Source organism: Bos grunniens, chromosome 15 (assembly GCF_055505025.1).
Source record: "Bos grunniens cultivar Pamir isolate PY7600 chromosome 15, Bosgru_T2T1.0, whole genome shotgun sequence".
NCBI classification, from domain to species: domain Eukaryota; kingdom Metazoa; phylum Chordata; class Mammalia; order Artiodactyla; family Bovidae; genus Bos; species Bos grunniens.
Window position 1 is genome coordinate 76,271,225 of NC_141179.1, and position 22,333 is coordinate 76,293,557.

The following is a 22,333-nucleotide window of genomic DNA, read 5'->3' on the forward strand; positions in this document are numbered from 1 at the left end:
AAAAGTATGATTACAATTGTGATGAACACTATAAAAGAGATGTACATGATGCCATAAGGTCCTATACTCAGGATATCTAATATAATCACTTATATAGGGGCCTATGATTAGAGTAACTGAACCAATCTGATAAAACCAGAGAAGTGTTGATAATGACACTGCGGTCCAGAGGATGAGCAGATATTAACTAGGTTAAGAGGGCAATAGGAGTAACCCAGCCATGAGGAAAGAGCTAAGTATATATGCTGCCGTGAGCCAGAGTGCCGTATGTATTGGTTAGCTTTGGCTGCATAACAAGTCACTCCAAAACTTAGTGGCTTAAAACAACTTTTTTAAACTCAATTTTGTGGGTCAGAAATTTGGCTGGATTCAGCAAGGCACTTCCCACAATCTACGTCAGGTTGCATCGCTGGCTTGGGCTGGGGCTCACTTGAGCACCCGTATCAGTGGCCAAGTCAGTGAGGAACTGGCTGGCCATTGGCTGGGGCTCTTTGGTTCTTCATTTCGTGGTCTGTCATTCTCTAGCAAGCTGCCCTGGGTTTCCTTCACAAGGCAGTTAAAGGTATCTAAAAAGCAGCAAAAAGGAACAAGTTCCAAAGCTCAGGTACTTCTCATGCCGCTGTAAGCCATTGACAAAGACAAGGCATGTGGCTAAGCCCAAATGGGGGGAAGGGACACTACCCAAGGGTGTGGTTACAGGGAGAGGGGAACAAATTGGGAGCAGTAACCTCAGTGTGTTCAAGGAATTGAAAGAAAGCCAAAAGACCAGAGTGAATGTGAAGGGGAACACAGCTCGGGTGAAGCTGGAGGTGGGCAGGAACCAGGGCACGCAGGTCGTCCAAGAGAGCTCTAAGATTTGGTCTTTAGACCCTAGAAACAGGCCAGCACTCTGGCTTCTGATTCTCTGTCATGCAGGCTTGTTTATCACAAATAAACCCCTTGAAGGCTGGGTGACAGCTCTTCCAAGCTTGAGAAGCCCAGGACCTCTCAGTTCAGTTCAGTTCAGTTGCTTGGTCGTGTCTGACTCTTTGCGACCCCATGAACCGCAGCACGCCAGGCCTCCCTGTTCATCACCAACTCCCGGAGTCCACCCAAACCCATGTCCATCGCGTCGGTGATGCCATCCAGCCATCTCATCCTCTGGACCTCTGGGGCTGCCTAATCCCAGGAGTTCTCTCTGTCCCAGCCCAACAAAGCTGTGAACTCCACCCCAGGGACCAGCTGTTTTCTTGGAATAAGAGCTGGGGAAGCCGCTCGGAGGCAGCTGCTAGATCGCCAAGGATCAGAAGGAAAGTAAGCAGGACTGGTATTCCGCCAGTGTAGACCACAGGCCACCTGCACTAGCTGTTAAAGTACTAAATGCATCCAGACCACTGAGAGGCCACTGCCCTGAGTCGACCCACTCTGGAATACTTTTCCCTCCCCGGCTATCCTGGCCCCAGACCCAGCAATAAAAGGAGTAACATCTGGCACAGGAAAGAGTCACCAGGACATCAGGATCTCCAGACACTGATCCAGCAAGCCACACCACTTGGTAAATATTTTGAGCATCACCCCCTGGCTATCAGGTGACTGGTCTCAACTAACCGAAGGGAAATGAAACTGTGAACAAACTGTTGAGGGTGTTGAGGGTGATACGAATCCTGAAAACCAGCAGCTGGTCATCGAATCCCCTCCTCCATCTCCATGTCTCTCCTCCCCAAAGCCAGAAACACCTAGACCCCACCAAGTTCTGCCTTCACCCTTTCACATGTCCCATAATCACACTCAGACATTATTGCACTCTTTTATTTACAGAAAACACAGATAAAGCATTTCAATGTTCATTTAGCAAACTGAACCACTTTTTTTTTTTCTTTTTTGGCACAAAGAGATATCACAGATGGACCCCAAGATCAATCAGAAAACCATAATATTTATCAGCCATCACTAGTCCAGGGGCAGCCACAAAACTCAGACAGACAGACAGACAGCGTTGCCACAGACTGGAAGAAATAAACAAGGTCCACATTCACCTCACAGTAAAAACCTGCTCACCGACAGGCAAGGATGGGCAGGAAAGGGCAGTTTTCTCTGCTCCAAGGAGTGGGGGGCAGCAGGTATTGGGGAGCAGAAGCAGGATGCGGAGGGATAAACACCATTCATAAATTAGAGAGAGGTGGCCTTTTTGCTTTTAACCTCTTACCTTGTTGAAGTAAGACAGTGCAAAAACTACCATACCCTGACCACTCGTCCATTCAAAAACCTCAGAAGTTGTGTGGTTTGGGGTGTCTCTCCTCTCAGGCGCCCGTGTGTGTGTGTGTGTGTGTGTGTATGTGTGTGCGTGCGTGCGTGCGTGCGCATGTGAATGTGTAAGTGTGGTGCTTGTAAACATTGTCACCATCCACCAGGGACACACACTCGAGTGTCTGAACGGGGTGGGGTGGGAGCTGGACCCCACTTCGCCCCCTCTGCCCCAGGGATTCCTGTCCAAGACATAGTGCAAATTTCAGAGACAAAGAGAGGCAGGTGGAAGGGGAGGGGGGCGGACAGGGGGCAGGTAGGACACCAAAGACGGGTGGAGAGGGAAGGGGGAAATAAGGCAACAGTTAAAAACGGTCCATGTTATCAAAACCGACACCCTGTGCCCCCTACCCCCACCCGCGGAGCCCCGGTCACGAGAAAGGGCGGAAGTCCCGCTCCTCCACCAGGCTGATGGAGGGGTTCTTGAGCTCCTCCTCCGAGCTGGCCATCTTGTAGCCCAGCTGCGCTAGCACCCGCTGGCAGGCGTTCTGGGCGAAGGCCACGATGTCGTAGGAGAGGCGGAAGCGCCACTTCTCGGCCGTGGCCGCCGAGTTTCGCACCGTGCCGTACTTGTGCTTCCCCAAGGTGGGGTCTCCCCGCGTGTTGTTCTGGATCCAGCGCGCCACGTGGCTGTCCAGGGGGATGCCCAGGAACCCGTAGATCTCCTCGGTCTTCTTCATGGGGTTCCTGGCCAGGTCCTCGTAGCGCACCAGCATGTACTTGCCCTTGAGCCACGGTGGCCGCATGAGGCCGGTGGACACGGAGTTGGAGAAGTCCTCGCACACCGTGGTCAGCTGCGTCACGTCCAGGTTGTAGGGCTTCCGCCCGGTGCCGTACCAGAGCCGCCAGAGGCGGTACGTGTCGCGGAAGGTCTCACTGCGGGAGGCCAGGATGCCCCGGGGGTCCCGGACCAGCTGGATGACCTTGAGGTTTAGGCGGGGGTCTTCCACCAGGGCCCGCAGGTCGTTGACCTCAGGTACGCGCACCGTCTTGATGGCCACGTGGCTGCGCTCGCGGCAGGCCTCGGCGGCCACCGTCAGGTTCAGCAGGCCGCACCTGCGCACGCAGTCCCCCTCCTCCAGCACCAGGTCCCCCGAGCCCGGGGCGTCGCACACCGGCCGCGAGCACAGCACGCGGCTAGCCCCGCGGCGGAAGATCCTGTCGGTGGTGTGGTTGACGGGCGGCGGCTTGATGTAGTTCTCCAGGAAGTAGAGATCGCAGTCGTAGAGGCTCCTCAGGAGGTCCCGGCTGGCGCCCAGCATGACCCGCCGATCGGCTGGGTTCTTGCCCTGGGTGAAGCGGGGGATGAGTGTGTTCTGCACGTGGTAGAGGGGCTCAAACAGGTAGAAGACGTCCAGGTGCTGGTTGAAGAGCTGGCCCACGAAGGAGGAGCCGCTGCGCGTGGTGGCCAGGATAAGGATGTGGGTCTTGCGCGAGAGGTTATAGGCGAACGTGGGGCCCTCCTCGCACAGCCGCTCGGCCAGCCCAGCCTCCGCCAGGCCTGGGCAGGTGTGGAAGGACTTGGCCGTGAAGGTGCGGATGGCCGTGTATTGAATGGCGATGGAGGCCAGGGCAAGGAGGAGGACGGCCTTCCAGGAACATTGCATGGCTGGGCACCTTCATGGGGCTGCTTCTCCAGCATGTGAGGTCTGGGGGCCAAGGCAGGCAGCTGTCAGGGAGCAGCCAGGCTTGGGTGCCCCTGACGGCCGGAGGGGGGCACCAGCTTGCTCCCGGAGAGGAGCTGGGTCTCCAGCCCTCAGGGGAGGGGCCCCAGTTCCATGGCTTAGTGCTCCCAAATACACCTGAGCACTGAAGGGGCTCCTACGCTAGACTTTACCATTCTCTGGGGACTCCCGGGGGCTCTTAGGGACTGAACAAACCCATTCCCATACCCCAGGGTCTAACCTACAGAATACTGTGGGGCCTCCCATCAGAACTGAGTACCTTAGTGGGGCCTGACCGGGCAAGACCCTAACTCCCTCAACTCCCATACCTGGGGAATGACCAGTTCCCACCCACCTCAAGCCATTCCCCTGTCTCTGCCTATCCACCCCTGCTGGCATCTCCTGGGCCACCTGCATCTTCTTCCACTCCCATGAGCTGGCACCCACTTCCCCATGTGGTCCTCTTTCCTCTGTCTTCTGCCCACCCCCAGGAGGAAGAAGGGTCCGTGTCAGATGCCGCCCCCTGACCCAAGGCCCCGTGCAAAAAGAACCCTTGCACGCCTTGAGTGGGTGGGCTGCTAGCAACCTCTGGCCACCAGGCTGGGGAAGGTGGACAATGGCATCAAGCCCTTCCTGCTCCCCCCACCCAATTTACAGATGCAGGTGACCAACTTATTCCAGTGGAGGACTCCCGGGGCTCATGGACTCCCTCAGAGGCAGGTGGCCCAGAGCAGACAGGGTCCAGCGGCTGCTGAGAAACACCCCTTCCCAGGCCCCAGTGGCCTCTAGGATTTGCTCCTGGCCCCTAAGGAAGGGGGTGGCCCCCAGGTGGCGCTATTGGTAGAGAATCCGCCTGCCAGTGCAGGAGACTCAAGAGACACAGGTTCAGTCCCTGGGTGGGGAAGATCCCCTGGAGAAGGAAATGGCAACCCACTCCAGTATTCTTGCCTATAGAATCCCATGGACAGAGGAGCCTGGTGGGCTCCACAGTCTGTGGGGTCGCAGAGTCAGACACAACTACTGAGAAAGGGGTCCTGGTCATGGGGCACGTGAGTGAACTGGTTTAGCTGGATGAACTGTTCCTCCAGCACCCCTCCCCCAGCCAGTCCTCAAGGGCCTCCACCCTTAGGCCCTCACCCCCTTCAGCCCACAGGGTGAGCTCGGGGACCCCACTGTGATTCCTCAGTGGCCCCAGAGAACCCAGGCCGGGCAGAGAGAAGAGAAGGGTGGAAGAGAAGGGGCATCTCAAGGAACGGAAGAAATGCGGGGAATGGGAGGGCAGGGAAAGTGGGGGTGAGCTGGGGTCCCGGGGTAGGGGCCAACCTGAGCATCTGGAAGTTGCCCCCCCGCCTCCCCCCCAGCCGAGAGAGGCCAGCTCAGTGACCCATCCTGGGGAAGGCAAAGGCGAGGGAGGGCTCCACCAACTCACCAAAGGGGCTGTTCGGCACTGGGCAGTCCACAGCTGCCGGGTCTCCAGGCCTCGCTGGCAGTCACAGCCCGTGCAGCAGTCCCGTGGCCAGCAGACTGCAAGGAGACAGGGAGAGGAGTGGTGCTGAAGCGGGGCTCCCAGTGCCCTCTCCCACCTCTTCTCCCCTGTGTCGCATGCCCCATGGACAGCTCCCTAGGGCTGGGCAACGCAAGCCCTGTCTGCTCTCCTAGATCTACCCACTGAGACTCAGGGCTCCAGGTAACCCAGTGCCATCTCTGAGTCCCTGGGTCCAGCCATCTGAGTCCCAGGCAGCATCCCACCCCCTTCACCCACCTCTCCCACCCACTACCCATACCCTATGAGAGAGTGATGCTCCAGTGGGCAGGGGGCTGGCAAGCCTGCATGCCCAGCTAAGAGTCAGTGCCCCATTTAGGGAACCACCCCAGAGAGGCACCCCTCCCAGCTACCACCCAAGAGAGGTGCACAGAAATCCACTGGACACAAACACCCCCAAGCTGGCCAGCTCAGTTCAGCTCTGGTGATCGGACTGACCCAACCAGACCCAAAGCCTAGTGCCCAACAACAGTACCGTAGGGGTCAAAGTTATCCCAGAAAACGGGGCCGGCTGGAGCACAGTCCAAATGGGTTCTGCACTTAAAATCCGCAGCATCCTGACCCTTTGCGATTCACCTTGTTCAATGATTTTCCCCAATGGGGGTTAGCGGAAGTCGGGAAGAGCAAGGAGCCTCACCCCAGATCTCCAGGTGGAAACGGCAGCTCAGTGGAGGCAGCCCACCCGCTGAAGCCCGGGAGGAAGGGACAGAAAGGAAGCGAGGTTCCTCTTCCACCCACACAGAGAGAGGAGAACGACTACCTGAAACTCAAAGCAAAAGTGGACCAGGGAGCGTCCCTGACCTTCATGCTCTTTGCAAACCCTAAGTCAAAGCACCAAGGTCACAGCATCGTTTTGGTTAGTATCCAATGAGTATTTCCTAAGCACTAAGCGGTTTACCTACCTTTGCTCATCAGTGCTCCGCAAGAACTTTACGTGGGAGCCAGTATCGGTTCCATTTCACAGGCAAGAAAGCTGAGGCACAGAGACGTGGAGAAAACTGCCTGAACCCACATGCCTGGCTTAACCCCCATCCAGCAGGTTCCCCAGAGCCCACGCTCCTTCCCTCCAAGGAGACCTGACTTACTGTTCCTCCAGGCTACCCATATTGGGTCTTCAGACATGCACGTAACTAATGTCCCCTGCTCATTTGTGAATCAGCGCGAGAGGCACCAGATGTTAGAAGGCGACGTTCAGATGACTTCTGAGACTTAGAGCACGCTCTTCCCTTTGCTGTCTGGTCTGGTTGAACTACTGGCTCGTGGAGGTTGGGTGAACGCCTGTGCCTTCTGAGTACTCTTCCCACGTTCACTGTTGGGCACAATTCCCCTTGGGGGCGGGACGAGTGGGTCCTCATTTCCCAAATGAGTGCTGTTGGGTTTAGCTCACTCACCCAGCTCTCCACACCAGGGAGAGAGTCTGTTTTCCTGAGAGCCCCTGCTGGAAGGTCAGGGTCCTCACTCCCATTGTTCAGATGATGAAACTAAGGCTCAGAGACTACGTTAATGGGCGTGGTAAGCAAGTAAGAAGTAGGAGACTCAAGTCCCTCTGGATCAGACTCTTGGGCCTGGCACTGTGGCTCTTCTACCATCAGTTTGGTGGAGAAGAAACATGCTGAAGCTTAGGGATGGGCACAGAGGCTGGGGTGAGACAGCAATGGGCTGGCGGTGGCTTGGGGAGGCCTGTTTTAGGTGTGAAACCCTACTTGGTGCTTAGAGGAAGCAGTACCATGTCACCAGGTGGCAGTAAACAGGGGAAAGGCGCAGTCAGAGGTTCTGGGGAACCTCCGGTGTAAGCTGAGAAACGCACCCCCATCCCACACTGCCTCACCCCACGAGAGCAGAAGATGCTGTCTCCATCAGCACGGTTGCTCGGAGGACCCACAGAGAACAGCGTCTCAGCTTTATATGTGCCCCATGCAGAGTGCAGGCCAGCCCTGCCCAAGTGCCCCAAGACCAACGTGAACGTCTTTAGAGGACAGGTAGGGAAAGTCACCGATATTCATGCAGAGTAATATTTTTAAATTATTCAGGAGTCCATTCTTCAGTGCCAGTGCTATTTCATTCGGCCATATTTCCTTTGTATTTATTCACAAGCATGTTATTATCTAGCATGAGCCAGGTGCTATTCTGAGCACTATGGGTAAAATAACATGAAGGAAAGCAAGTACTTCTGGCCACTCGTGATGTTTCTCCCAGTCATATGCTCCCTTTCCAGGCATCAGCTCATCTAGTGCTCACAGTAACCCTGTGGGGTCATAGTTCCATTTTACAGATAAGAAAACTGAGGTTCTACACGGTTAGGTAACTTCTCCAAGCTTAGAGCCAAGATTCCAGCCAGGCGGCATGCTCAAAATCCCCCTCCCTGACCTACCCCCTCTTCAACTACTTTCAGCACCCTTTGGTCCTCACCAAGACAGGAAATGGAAGCTTTACAGAGGCTTCCCTTAACTCTTAAGATTCCCGTTCCAAAAACAATTCACCCAAGGTTTTCTTTAGAGATGAGCATCTTTCAAGGAGGAAACCATTTTAAGTTTCTTCCCCTCACTTCCCTGAACCACCACCACCCCCAAAAACTGTAAGGCCAGGATTGGAAGCTGCAGTCTTTGCCAATAAATCAGAAGGAATTAAAGCATCATTGCGATGCTATAAATCCCTTAAAAAGCAGGACTCAGATTTACAAGGTGCAATCTGGACACCCGGGAGGGGAAGATGTTGAAGGCAGGCCACCCCGTTGTCACCCCTCCCACCCCCCACCCCCAAGGAGGGCAAAGCCAGGGCATGGGAACGGGAAGATGGAGGAAGTCAGGCCCTCCTAGAAATGCCCCTGCTCTCCTGCCAGCCTGGCAGAACCAGGCCCAGGGTCCGCCAAGCGTCCTTGGTATGCTGGAAGCAACTGCCCTGGAAACCAGAGGCCCTGAGGCCCGGCCCCATTGTTCCCAGGGGAGCTCTGGCCACTGCAAGGGATATCAATACCCCCATCCTCTAAGCTGGACTGTGGGCCCCAGAGCCCCTCGCTGGGGCTTCTTGAAGCCTCTGGCCTGGCCTCCCTCCACCTCTGGTGAGTCAAAATCCAGGCAAGCCTTAGACGTGGGCGTCCAGAATCTAACTTCTCTTGGGAGTCACCCACTCTCAAAGGAAAGTTCAGACTTCAGAACCAGCCACCTTCAAATTAGGGTACAGGATGGGAGTGGGAATACCTCCACCTGGGAGAACGAGAATTCAGAGCCAAGAGCTCAAGCCACGAAACCACACCTACCTGGACCTGTCACTCTGCAGGACGCGGGCCTGGGTGACTCACTCATTTTCTCTGAGCCTCAGTTTCCCCACCCGTAAAGTAAGTATAACCGTAGCAGTGGTCATCTGAACAGGCGTATAATATGGTACAGCCTTGCGCTTGGGACGTTGGCTCTGGCACCAGCCCTGTGGATGACCAGATTCCCCTAGTCTCCCCGGACCTCTGGTTTTCTCACCTAAGAAATGGGTATAATTTTAACAAGGCTGTTTTTTTAGGACGGATTACTTCGTACAGTGTCTAGCGGGGATTGGAGAAGGAAACGGCAACCCACTCCAGTGTTCTTGCCTGGAGAATCCCAGGGACGGGGGAGCCTGGTGGGCTGCCGTCTATGGGGTCGCACAGAGTCGGACACGACTGAAGCGACTTAGCAGCAGCAGCAGCAGCGAGGAGGAAGTGCTCAATAAATGTTAAGTTATTTTTATTGTCATTGATGCCTCGCGTGCTTTCTATGTCAAGGAGGTCCCTCAGAACCCCTCAGCACTGACTGTGACGGTGAGGCAGACATGCTCCCTGACCGCTGTGCCCAGACCTCTGCCAGGCAAGCCTCTGCCCGGAGCCCCTGCCTTTCTGCACACTCTTCCCAGTCGGCGAGCTCTCTCCTGCGGAACCGCCGCAGTGGCTTCCCTGCTGCCCTCTAGTGGCCACATCCTGCAGTGCCGCCCCTTAGCGCGGCGTCTCGGCTGGGTTCAGAATTCCGGGCTGGCTGGCTGCAGTCTAATGTGAGGACGCAGGCAGGCAGGCGGCGGGGAGACGATGTTGCAGGAGCAGCGAGGTGGGGGGATGACACGCCCACCCGGGCTGCGGGCTCTGCTCTGTGCTCCCCTCTTCCCTCACCCACACACCATGAGGCAGGCGGCAACAGGCAGCCTCATAGCAGCCGGAGGGCCTCAGCTCCCTGGTCTCCTTCCGCTCCGGCAGGGAAGGAACACCGAATGTCATAGGCTGGAGCAACCCACAGGCTCTGCATTTGCCTGGCTAGTGACCTTAGACTCATCGCCTGGCCTCTTTGTGCCTCGGTTTTTTCCTAAACCCAGTGACCCTTAAGGGCTTCCCAGGTCTGGCCATCGGAATAGTCCGATCCCGGGAAGCCCTTGTACTTCATCCTCAGGGTTAGGACCACCCTCCCTGAACGATGCAGGAACCCTCCTTCGGAAGTGGGAAGGCTCCAGTCACCTTCCAAGAGGCTACCAGGGCTGGCAGCTCTGCCCCTGTCTCAGCCCGCTCCGTGGCTGCCCCGGTGAGGCCCAAGAACCAAGGGACGCTGCCCTTTGACGAGTTAACCTCTGCCTCCTGCTCTGTTTAATCCACACAACCCAATGCTGTGGTTCTTTGTCTTTTCTGGGTCACAGACCCCCTTGGAGAGACACAATCCTTCGTCCCTGAAGATCCATTTGTGCCCACAGTTTTACACACACAATTAGAAGGCTCTTAAACCTCCTAACACCTACCCATGAGCATCCCTTCTCTTCCCTAGAGACTTAACCCTTTCTTTATTAACATTCTCCCCCACCCTAGCATTTTCTTTTTAACCGATTCTGTCAGAGAAGGCTCCAGAGATGTTTAAGTACCAAGGTAGAACAATCACCCAAGATTATTAAGTAAAAAAAAAAAAATTTAAAGTCTAGGGACAGAAAAGACATGGGCAATAGCGTGCCACCATTTCTCATTTTTTTTAAAAGGGAATGTATGTGAGTGTATCTATACACACACACACATTTATTTGAATCTATGCATAAACAACCACAAGAACTTGCACTGAACCAGTTAACTGTAGCTGCCAGGTGGGAGGAGCTAGGAGACGGGTGGGAGGAAGGCACAGTTTATACTGAGCATGTTGATCCAGTTTGAGTTTATTAACTTTGGGAAACAGAGAGAAGCCACCTCATGCAAGAACTGGAGGGACAACTGATGACAGGGTGTGGCACTTAAACCCAGCACTGGCATCTCACTGTGCCCCCAGGGCACAGCTCTCCCCAGGGCACTGCTGGCTGGTTCTCTCCACCGGCAATTCCAAGGCACCAGGGTTGCATTCGCCATCTTTCAGCCAGAAAAATGGCTCAGTCTGCTCAGGCGGGGGACAGAAGTCACCTGGGGCTGCTGAGACAAGACAGGAGCTGAAAAAGGGGGAGACCTCCAAAAAGGGACCTGAGGCTTTGGGAAGAGCAGCTAAGGCCCAGTTGGGGAAATGACTCCCCTCCTGGTTTTTCTCCTTGTTCCCTTTTCCCCTGCTTTTGTGAAGTCCGGGAAGACAGGAGAAGGAGAGGGAAAAACCTGATCATTGTATCAGATGACACAGCTCATCAGAGTCTGGAGTCAGTATGGAGGAGCCCTGAGGCTCTGGGGTCCCCGAAACTGGAGCAAGAAGCAGAGGGAACTGGATGGGGGAAGAGATGGATGGGGGCACAGAGTTGGCAAACAGGCCTCTGGGATGGAGCCTGCAGAAAGGAAATGCTTAATCCCTGTGTCTGCAGTAGCCAGTGATGATCCACCATACATGTTTGTTTAGTTAAGTCTAGAACACATAAAACAGCAAAGTTTTTTCTTCCTAAGGAAAATAATGTGATGAAAATGAGGCAAGGGGAAAACAGGGGTATGAAAGTCCGAAAGAACGAGGAGCCAGGTCAGTGCACAACAGCCCATGAGGTTACACAGACAGGTCGGAGTTACCTGGCAGCCGATGAGAAAAGGGAAATACTTCATTTACGTGTTGCATAGGATCCATGAAGTGAAGATTAAAGCACCTGCTCAAGAGATACCCAACTATTCCTGTTACTGAATCCAACACAAGATTTATCCAAAAGGCTCTCCTCGAGAGCCCTGAGCAGGTATCACTGTCCTTAAGACCTCATACCTAGTAAGTCCAAGGACAAGTTTAGCAGTGCTGTGTCCTGAAACAACCTTAAAGGTAAGCAGGATGCCCATATGTAGCTCAGCCAGTGCAGCCTTGGGAGGATGTGATCTGATGGTGTCCAGACTGAGCCTCTGAGGTCTGGGTCAGCCCAGGGGTGACTGGAAGCCCCAGGGCTTCTTTCTCTTTGGGGTCATGCCCCCTCAATCTGAAACCCTGTGAGGTCTATGGGCCTTCTCTCCAGATCCACACCAATCCAAACGTGTGGTTTGCACACAATCTCTGGAGTCCCTGGGCCTCATGGCTTATCCACAGACCCCACGGAACCAGTACACACATCCTTCAGGCACCTCAGATGGGGGCAAGTTCTCACAATCATGGTTCCGAAGACAAGCATCCAGAGTTGACCATCCACCAACTTTTCACCATCAGCAGAGAGGTTTGGCTATTTCTCATGAGCCTCGATGTCTCCAGAGCAGGTCACTCCAGTGTCCACATGTTTTGACCCTGGGACATGCATGGTGTCGCAAGCCTCCTTGAGAAGTTTACCCAAAGGCGTGGGAGGAGGCAGGGTGAATGCAGGTTGGACATCCTGGCTGTGGGACCAGCCAGGGCTGGGCTGACTCCTACTGCTGATGCTTTACCCTGAGCAGAGCACTTAACCTCCACAGGCCTCAGCTGTCCTTATCCATGAAATGGGAAAGATGATCACAAAATCTTTCAAATATTTGGATTGTGAGAAAGAAAGCTGATGAAGCTTAGCACAGGGCTGGGCACAGAGCAGGATTCACTAACAACCCTGGGCATGATTTTGAGGGACTACTCTGCTTTCGAACTGTGGTGTTGGAGAAGACTCTCGAGAGTCCCTTAACTGCACGGAGATCCAACCAGTCCGTTCTAAAGGAGATCAGCCCTGAATATTCATTGGAAGCACTGATGCTGACTGCTGCAAAGAGCCAATTCATTGGAAAAGACCCGATGCTGGGAAAGATTGAAGGCAGGAGGAGAAGGGGATGGCAGAGGATGAGATGGTTGGATGGCATCATCGACTCAATGGACATGAGTTTAATCAAGCTCTGGGAGACAGTGAAGGACAGGGAAGCGTGGCACGCTGCAGGCCGTGGGGTCGCAAAGAGTCAGACACTACTGAGCGACTGAATAACAACTCAAACCTACAAACAGGCCAATAGTGGCCTGGAAATGTTCAAAGAAATTACACCAGCGCCACGGCCTCCTCCGTGAAGCTCTCACCACCTGTGTAGGCTGGAGACCCCGTTGTTCAGATTGCAGGGACTACCTACAGTCCTGCCGGTCAGGGGGTCCCGACCGACCTGAGGAATGTTTTCCCCAGCAGCTCCTGCTGCATGGCCCCAGTGTGCCTGACTCCTCGCGGGGGAGGGATGAGTCAGAAGGGCCCAGTTCTCTGTCTCTGGCTGATCCTACCACAGCCCGGCCTGTGGTAGGCGGGCCACTGCACCCACATCAGGCGGAAAGGCCCCGGTTTCCTGTCCCCCCACCGCCCCTCCCCAGCAGCCAGGCGTCATCGGAATAGTACCCAGGCCCCGCCCCCTGGATACCGGGGGCTTTGGCCCCTCCTCCCTGCTTCAAGGATGAGAAACAGCCAACAGGAGCTAAAGCGAAGGCCGCTGCTGCCCGAGGGGCTGGGAAGAGGGGACATCTGTCCCTGGATCCCGGAGTCTCCAGTCTCGGGCCACCTGCGTAAGGCCCAGCTGGGCCCTGGGGATACAGGATGGAGGGCTGGGCGCCGGGGAAGCTCACCTGAGCTTTGGGGCTATTACATGGGATGGAGGGGATGCTGAAAGTTGTTGCTGAGCCGTGAAAGGCACTGGGATTTTTGGCCTCTGGAGGAGAGGAATTCAATCCGGGGCCAGTGACGAGGCTGGATCACTCAGAGCTTTTGTGTAATAAAGTTTTATTAAAGTATATTCTGACACAGACATCAGAAGGGGGCAGAAAGAGTGTCCCCCACCCCGCTAGTCTTTAGCCGGATGTTATATAGCTACTAGCAGGCTGCTAATTAGAGACAGGAAATGTCTCAGAACTCAGAGACTGGCACCAGGCCCCTCACCCACGACATGCATTTTGAGATAATGTTGGCACAAGGTGAGTTGTCCCGGGCCATAAAATGATTGACATGAATCTTGAAGAAAGGCAGGTTTCCAAGCAAAGGCGTAGTCTCATTAACACAGCTTAAGAGAACATTTGCATGAGTAAAACATACTGGTTTGTCAAGTAAAAATGGACACCAAAAAATGTCTTGATTACCACCTGGCCTGGAACAGTCTGGAATGGGGCAGAAGGTTTGGGTTCAAGATCCAGAAGGTCCCCCTGGCTCCTAAGCCCAGAACTTACCACCAGCCCCCAGCTGGCCCCAAGGATGCCAGACAGTTCAGTCTGCCAGTTGTATGTCTCCTGGATGAGAAGTGTTGGGGAGAGCCGCTCACGGAGACCCTGACAACCAGTCTGTTTTACTTGACAAACCAGTATGTCAGGCTGGTTCTGAGTCTTAGGCGGAACCAAGTTGAAGACAGAGTCCAGGGTAAATACATAGCTCATTAATATAGCTTAAGAAAAACATTTCCATAAGAAAAATGCATTGGTTAGCTCAAGGTTTGAGAAAAGTTAAGTTCAGGTGGAACCAGGTGTCGTCATGGCAACACAGAATTTTAAAAGAAACCTCCTTTTAAATTTGTATAGAGAAGGGAAAAAAGTCTGACATTTGTAGTTTGCTTCTTCCTGCTACTCAAGAGAGGGATTAAAAACTGTCTGACACTTGCAGCCTATTTCCTCCATTTGGAGACCCTGGCCTTCCTGCCTGTCACCCTCTCAATATGGGCCTTGCTCCCTTCAAGCGGGGGCTTTCCACAGGTACTGCTGCCATCTCCCACAAGTGAGGGAGCTTGTCCAAGTGTGTGCGGCTTGTCCTTGGTGGGGGCCAGGATTCAAGCTCAGCTCCGAGGACCCCTAAGCGCTGGCCCTAACCACAAAGCTGAAATTCCCCAGACCACACCCAAGAGCATGGAATGGCACCAGCCCATGCGCTGACTAGAGGGGACTAGAGGGGACAGGCAGGGCCAAGGTGGCCACCAGGCTCCCCACACACACCAGTGCCAACCTTGACCTCAGCGTTCACGCAGACCCGGAAGCAGGTTCGCCCAGCAAACACCCAGTGACCATCTCCAAGGATCAGACCCCTGCTGTGTCGGTTGGAGGGGTGCGGGTCCAGCTGCGTCAGCTGCCTGCAGCCCTTCCTGCCTGGCTCCTGGCACACCACAGGTGGGTGGGTACCATCTCACCGCTTCCCAAGGGGTTCTCCCCTCCCCAGCTGAATGACAAAGAGAAGCCCATCACAAAGATTAGAAAAAATACTGGTGCGAGCATGCAGAGGGCGCAGGGCAATGTCCCACCGGATAGGCACTAACCAAAACAGACTCTGCCCCTCACTCCGGGGCCCTGGCTCTGGTTGGACGAGTAGAGGTAGGGGAGTGGGTGGTTTCATGGCCAGCAAGGCCAGAAATGCCCAAATGCCACACAGCCAAGAGGACACCAAAAACTGTCTTGATTACCACCTGGCCTGGAACGGTCTGGAATGGGGCAGAGGGTTTGGGTTCAAGGTCCAGAAGGTCCCCCTGGCCCCTAAGCCCAGAACGTACCACCAGCCCCCAGCTGGCCCCAAGGATGCCAGACAGTTCAGTCTGCCAGTTGTCTGTCTCCTGGATGAGAAGTGTTGGGGAGAGCTGCTCACGGGTACCCTGACAATCAGATGAGCACCTCTGCCCCTACATCAACAGGGACCTCCCGAAAAAGACACGATAGCAACTGCTCACGGAGGATCCATCTCACAGGGGAGGGGCCGAGGCTCACTGAGGCTGAGCGGCCTGCTGAGAAGTGGCAGAGGAGGGGCCAGATGCAGTTTATATGTGTGAGGTGCATACGCAGCGAAGTCCTCACCTGTCTTGAGTTTCTCCCTAAAGACGCAGCTTCCTTCCCTGACCCCCTAAACCCCGTGGTCTGAACCGCCCCAGCTATTGTGCTGACCCTGTTAAGGCAAACTTAAGACGTCAGGAGCAAGACGGCAGAGGCTGAGACCCAGACCTCGGATCCAGGGCAGGCTTACCCTCATTGCACTTTCCCAGGCACCCAGGGAGAGGAGAGATCACCCACCTCCCTTAAACAAGATCACGAACGTAACACTCAACGTCACGGTAATGCTCTGAGTGCGCTGTGCAAGGTACTCACTCCACAGCACCTTTGAAATGTCAGCACCAGACTGGTCTGTCATCTTCACCTGCCTACAGAATCCCTGAGGGAAGGCGCCAGGCCCTCTGCCCACCCACCCATCTTGGGGTCGGGGGTGCCCAACTTGGGGCCCTCAGCACCCTGCAAGGACGCAGTGGGTGCTAAGTGACTCGTTTTCCCCAGCAGAGACCCAGAGAAGGGGAGGACTGTGCTCTGTTCTCTGTCCCAGAGGAAGAGATGAGCGTTTGCGACAATTCCCAGCCCATGGCCTTCCAGCTCTAATCAAGGAGCAAACACAAAGAGAGAATCGCTAAACATTTAGAAAACGCGGGAACTCTGTGCCCCATGCGGTACCGTGGGGATTTATAAAGAACAAATCATGCCTGACAAAGTTGATAGCTTTCTTGATAGAATTACAAGACTGGTAGATGAAGGGAATGCAGGCAGGGTAATATATCTTGATTTTTAGCAAAGCATTTGATACAGCGCCTCGAGTAATCTTACAAAATTAATTCAAACAGACTTGGCCCTAAGCACTTGTCATGGGGCTGAAAGCAAGAAGGGGCAGGTCCCAAGGCTCCCAGGTGGAGGAGGCAAGCCCAGGGGGAAGGAGCTGAGGGACAGAGTCTGGGAGAGAAGGCAGGGCTGCCAAGACCCAGCTTTGTTGGGTCAGATCTTACTAACATCTTCATTAACGATCCTGAGAGAGGGAGTAAACAGTCTGTTAACGAAATTTGCAGAGGGTATTAAATTGGAAGGTGTTGTGAACACCAATGAGGATGGCAAAGCTGCCCAGAGAGACCTGCAGGGGAAAAACCTAGGCGGGAAACTGTCAGCATGGAGGGGGCTGGGGGCCAGGGGATTCTGGGGCCACCTGGGGCTGCCAGGGAAGAGGGAAGGACAGCCCCAGGGCGGGGGTGGGGCTGGGGGCAGCCAAGGCCAGTTCGAGTGATGGCTTTGACTGGCAAAGCCCAAGGATCTCAGTTTTCCCATCTGTAAAACAGAAGGAAGAGCAAGCAGGTGTGGAGAATGAGCCGTAGCTCTGAGAGCTGGTACTGATGCAGGGACTGCCTTTTAGGGAGCTCGGAGTGGACACCCTCCCTATGGGAGGGAAGGAGGGGGACAGTGACCAGTGACGTGGAGAGGAGGAGGGGTTGTCTGCAGGCCAGTGAGGGGGGAGCAGCAACTGAAAAACGGACCGGTGAGGGAGACTGGCTGGGCCATCACTGGAGCCCAGAGTGGCCTCGAGCCACTGCCCAGACACTGCTGAGGCACGGGTTGCTGGGGTAAGCAGATGTGGGCAGGCGCCTGTCTCCCAGCCTGCTGGGCTGGAGCCCAGAGCCAATCCAGACTTGTAGGGTGCGCTGGGCACACTTCAGCTGCAGAGGTTCTAACCTGCGGGGATGAGGAGGCCAGCATCTGTTATCTTTCTGGAGAATTCCTGATTCCTCTTCAGTGGGTCACCAGGAGATGCTTCTCCAGCCAGGTGAAGCCGCCTCTCCGGGATCCAGGAAGGTCGCCCCGGCTCCAGTCCCCTCTCTCAGTCTTCAGAGCTCCAAGGGGCCGAAACAGGACGCTGCTCGGCCATCTGGACTTGGGAGGATGTGTTCCCACAAGCCTCCAGGCAGGTGGGATCTGAATGGGAGCCAGGACTCCTGAGCACGGTGCTCAGGCCCTCAGCCACCTAAACATGTGCTCCGTGGGAGGAAGAAAGGGATGGCTGGTTCCTAGCTGGGGGTGTACTGGCGGTTCCTGGGGAGGCTCTTACAGGAAGCAGGAGGCCAGCCCCGCCAGATGTCAAGACCACCTTGCCGGACGCAGAGGGGTAGATCCAGGTGAATGCACCGCCAGGGGGAGTGCCCTTCCAACACCTTGTATTAATGGCGCTCACCGAACACTCACTATGGCCGTGTTCTTGGTGTGTTCCTCAGGTTAACACATTTGACCTTCACAGCAGCCCTATGAGGTGGGTGAAGAGCTCCTCCTCCATTTCACAGAGGAGGAGACTGAGGCATACACTGGTGGCCATGAGCCCTAGCACCTAGTCAGAAAGCCCGTGGGAGAAGCAGAACCTGCCAGGAGCCACAGAAGGAGCTGAGCGGCTCCCAGGTGGGAGGGCTAACCCCAGTGGGTGGGGAGAGGCAGCCCCTCCCACAAGGACCCTAGAGCCTTGCCCTGCCGCTCCCTGTTCCCCATGAAGGGAGCTGGTCCAACTCCAACCACACTTGTGGAGCCTGGATTTTTACTATATGTTTCCCTTCTCCCCCACCACCGCCGCGATGAACAAGTCTGTTTCCATGGAAACCATACCGTGACTCAGGGCTTCGGGACCTTCTCTGAACCAGATTATGAATATCAAATGCTCTCTCCCCGCACCAATGCAGAGTGAGTTGGAAAAGTAAAGAGAGACCCACAGTGGGCAAGGGAGGGAGACAGGGATGTGGGGAAGGGGAACTGCAGCGGAGTTGGGGGGTGGGCGGAAGGAGGTTCAAGCCTCTCCCCGCCCAGTGAGAGCATGGCATCTGGGCCCTCTGCAGACTCAGCGGAGCACAGATGCACACCTCCTGCGTGGAGATGTGGCCGGGATACTCATGCCCCTGTATCAGCCCCTCAGCAACCCTCCTCGGGAACTAGGGCCCTAGAAGAGCACATCCCTTCGAATGGGGACCTGCCCACGGCAAAGCTGGCCACACAGGAGGGAAGCTTGTCGGCAAGAGGAGCTTGACTTCAGACGCTGAAGAGGAACCCTCCAAGCAAAAACATGGCAATACTCAGCGAAGAGGGAAATTTGGAATTTTAAGGGGAAAATGTGCTTCCGCTTTGCGATGAGGTGTGTGTTAACGGTGTGTGCCAGGAAGGAGGTGGGGCTAGGATTTCAAAGCCTCAGCAGGGCTGGGGGCAACATTAGCAGAGGCAGCCTCTCACCTCCCCAGTCCCCCGCCGCCCTGGCCTAGCCCCTCACCTGCCAACATCAGGACAGCAGCAGGGAAATGAAGGTTTGCAATGCCAGGCTTCGGGGCCTCCCTCAGGGTGCCAACGGCCCAGGGCAAATCCACCCCTCCAAGCCCCAGTAGCTCCCGGAAGATCCAGGAGGGAGAGGAGGAGAATAGATTGGAAGCTTGATACCTCCTTGGTGAATCCAATGCGTGAGTCATGACGGTGAGAGCACTTGGAGAAAGAAACAGGGCCATGGTGCTGCCCCTAAGTGTCCCCAGCTGCTGAGGGCGGGAGCCTGGGGACTGCCCATCTAAGTAAGGTCTCTGCCTGTGGCAGCCAGCCCCACCTCAAGGGGTAGAGGAACCCTTGAAGCAGGTACCTGGTACCTCGGGCCCCCTCCTGCTTGCCTCCTACACCGGTCCCACCTCCCGCCCCCAACCCCCGGTCCCCTCTGCCTCCAGTCCTTATCTACCCTCTGGACATCCACCTCCCTACCCGCTGCCTTCACCTCTCTGTCAAAAGTCTAAGCCCATTCTCTGGCGCCTGGACTCCCTAGACGCCACCAGCTTCGGAGCAGTGTTTAAGTCCATCAGGAGAAAAGCCGCACCAGAGGTGAGGAGCGGTAACCCTGGGAGGGGGCGGGCGCAGGAAGGAGGGCGGGGGAGGGTACCCTGTGGCATCGCAAATCAGGCCAAGGTTCCACCTGAGGGCTACCATTAGATCTTACCTTTTAACCCCTAGCTTCCCGGCTAGGGCCACTCTGGGTTCCCAGAGCCTGGGAGGGGCTGCTCTCTAGGAGGGGAAGAGCAGGCGGGTGGTTCTGGCTTCCGTGGGGGGGCTGCACCTTCCAGCAGCCCCTGTTCCCCCCTCCCCCTCCAAGACCAGTTCATCGCAGAGCGGTGGGTGCGGGTGCGGGGCAGTGGCTGGGGGCAGGAAGCAGACGACAGCCCCCGTCTCCGCGTGCAGCGTGGTTTTGGAAAGTTGGTGCAGACGTAGGGACCCCAGGGTCTGCAGGGGTCTCAGCAGCCCCGAGCCCGGCAGGCTATGGGACGCCAAGCCTCAGGCAGCCCCCGAATGCGCTCCGCCGAGGAGGGGAGCGGGTGCCTCGCGGCCGCCGCGCGACTCAAGTTTGCTGCCTTCCCCGAATGGGGGCGGGGAGGGCCAGGGCGATCGCGGCGCTCACCCGCCGCCGGCCCCGGAAAGCCCCTTCCTGCGCCCGACAAGCTGCGGTCCTCCCCCCGCCCCGCACCGCCCGTAGCGACTGTCCCCAAGCGGAGGGGCGTCTCCCACCGCGCCCGCGCCCCTCCCGGCTGCTGCGGCGAGTGTCCGCTCCCTCCCGCCCCGGGGCCCGCCGGGCCCGGCCGGTACCTGGTCGGGGGCGCGCCGGGAGCCGCTGCAGCGCCCAGCGCCGGCTCCATCCTCGGGTCTGGAGTCAGGCTCGCCGGAGGCCGGCAGGCGGCGGCGGCGGCGGCGGCGGCATCCTCTGCCTCCCGCGCCCTCCTCCTCGGCCTCCCTCCTCCTGCCTCTTCCACCGCCTCCGCGCGCCCCTCACGGGCCCCTCTTCATGGCCCGGGGGCGCGAGCCCAGGACCGCTCGGCCAGCTGAGAGCGTTCTCCGGGTCGGGGTACGGGATCGGAGACCGGAGCGCGAGAGCCCCGGGGGCGCCGGGCCGGGGGCCGGGGGCCGGGGGCTGGGACCGAGAGCGCGGCAGCCTGAGGCGCCGGAGCCTCGCCGAGCGCCAGCCGCCCTGCGTCCCGAGCCCTGGGCAGCAGCGGCGGCGGCTACGGCGCCGAGCGAGCGGCGGGCGCTGAGGTCCGGGCTCCACCCCCCCAAAGCCGCCCGCCCCTCAGCTGCCGCCCGCCCCCTGCTCTTCCCCACCCCGCCAGCGCGGGCCCTCCCGCTCCCCGCGCTGCTCCAGCCACCAGCCCTCGGGACACCCCCGTTCGCAGGCCGGTTCCTGTGCCAACCCATCCAAACCCGGGGGGAGCCACACCCACAACCCGGGTTTTGGAAGCCCAGCGAGCGAAGGCGCAGGCTACCCATTGGCACCACTTTCTGTACACACCCCTACCCCGCCCCCGGTGTGTGTGGGGCGGGGGTGGAGAGCGCTCACCGACGGCCTTCCGCCTGAATGCCCCTCCACCTTCAGAAGTTCGCCTGCAGCCCCCAGCCTAGCTCGGGGACCCCAGAACCCACAACAGGAGCCTTTTTGTATCTTTTGGTACCAATATCCCAGCACAGACCCCTAGGTCACGCCCCTCCACCCCCTTTATTTCTCAGATGTGGAAATGAATCGTTTGCTCCTGCTCCGTTGGTACCTCTTGGGCGGGGTCCACAGGCTGTTTGGGGTGCGGGGCAGGCATTAAGGTGCATTTGCTGGCGGACCCTCTTCCAGGCCAGCCCTCCACCCCGCCCCCACCCCCACCCGTCCTACCAGTCAGATGCTGGGGCTCCTAGGTGGAAATCTGGAGCCACTGCCTCCCTTATGTAGGGAGACCCGCCGGCAGAGCCCAGAGCCCGCAGGCTGAGCACCTCAGCCTCTCATTCTTTGCACAAATATTGACTGAGCATCTTTCGAAGGCCATGTCTGCATGGGCACCAGGGACTCGTTGGTGACAAGACAGATGGACCCCTGGCCTCTCAGAGTGAAGTGTAGGAGAAGCCGGGTAAACAGGCAGAGAGTACCTGGGAGCAGTGGCCCCTGGGCTGCAGGGGACAGCAGGGAAGCGCAGCTCTGCCACCAGCTCTGACTGTGCAGGGGCTGGCCACCATGGGGGCCTGTGTCCTCATCTGGCCGATCCCCTGTCACTCCTCAGCTTCTGACCAAGCAGTTATCTTCTGAGGCCAGGAAAAGCAGTCAGCTTCTATCTCTACCCATCTCTGAAACTCTGATTTCCAGTTATAGCCAGAGATTCATGGGTGACATGAAAATTTCAGGCACCCCAGGGAAGCCTCCTCACCCAACCACAGACTGTGCGATTGAGTTGTTGGCACGGGAGCCCCTGGGCCACAGTCTGCCGAATATGTGCATGAAGGATGCAACCTCTTTGCGCCTCAGTTTCCTCCCCCAAAAGATGGAGATACCAGTCCTCGCCTCTCGGGGCTGCTGTACACTAGATGGTAAAATGTATGCAAAGCACTCAGCCCATGCCAAGCGCTTAATAACTGCACAGTGCTGTCACTGCTACTGGCAGGCTGGGGTTCGGGGCAGCCAGAAATGAACATTAAACTCAGTCACCCAGAGAAGGGTGTGGCCTCTGCTCTTCTCTAAGGGCCTCCGTATTCAGATCACTGAGACCCTCTCTCCGCCAGAGCCAGATGGTATGAAAGCCTCTGCCCCCCAGGGGCCCACCAAAACCAAACAGTCATTTATCTTGGTCACAACTGCAAATTCGTAATGAGATAAACTCCCCCACCGCCACTGGCAGTCAGTCTGGCAGTGGGTCCCCGTCAGGCCATCACGATCCGATGTTACCCACGCTCCTCTTCCAGTGAGTTCTTCA

General features: G+C 56.7%; 1 protein-coding gene across 7 annotated transcripts; it reads right to left on the reverse strand.

The window, feature by feature from the left end:
- Window positions 1-1,774: 1,774 nt before the first annotated feature.
- On the reverse strand, window positions 1,775-20,609 carry CHST1 (carbohydrate sulfotransferase 1). Of its 7 annotated transcripts, none has more exons than XM_086341284.1 (4): window positions 20,199-20,609; window positions 6,128-6,250; window positions 5,377-5,471; window positions 1,775-3,932 (listed from the first exon to the last, which is right to left on the reverse strand). In XM_086341284.1, exon 4 carries the CDS (start codon window positions 3,888-3,890, stop codon window positions 2,655-2,657), a length of 1,236 nt encoding a protein of 411 aa, XP_086197410.1. In that variant the 5' UTR covers window positions 3,891-3,932; window positions 5,377-5,471; window positions 6,128-6,250; window positions 20,199-20,609; the 3' UTR covers window positions 1,775-2,654. The 7 variants fall into 7 exon arrangements, with proteins under 7 accessions (XP_086197410.1, XP_086197411.1, XP_086197408.1 ...); XM_086341285.1 differs by having other exon boundaries at window positions 6,128-6,256; XM_086341282.1 differs by lacking the exon at window positions 6,128-6,250 and adding an exon at window positions 17,289-17,528.
- Between the last annotated feature and the right edge of the window lie 1,724 nt (window positions 20,610-22,333).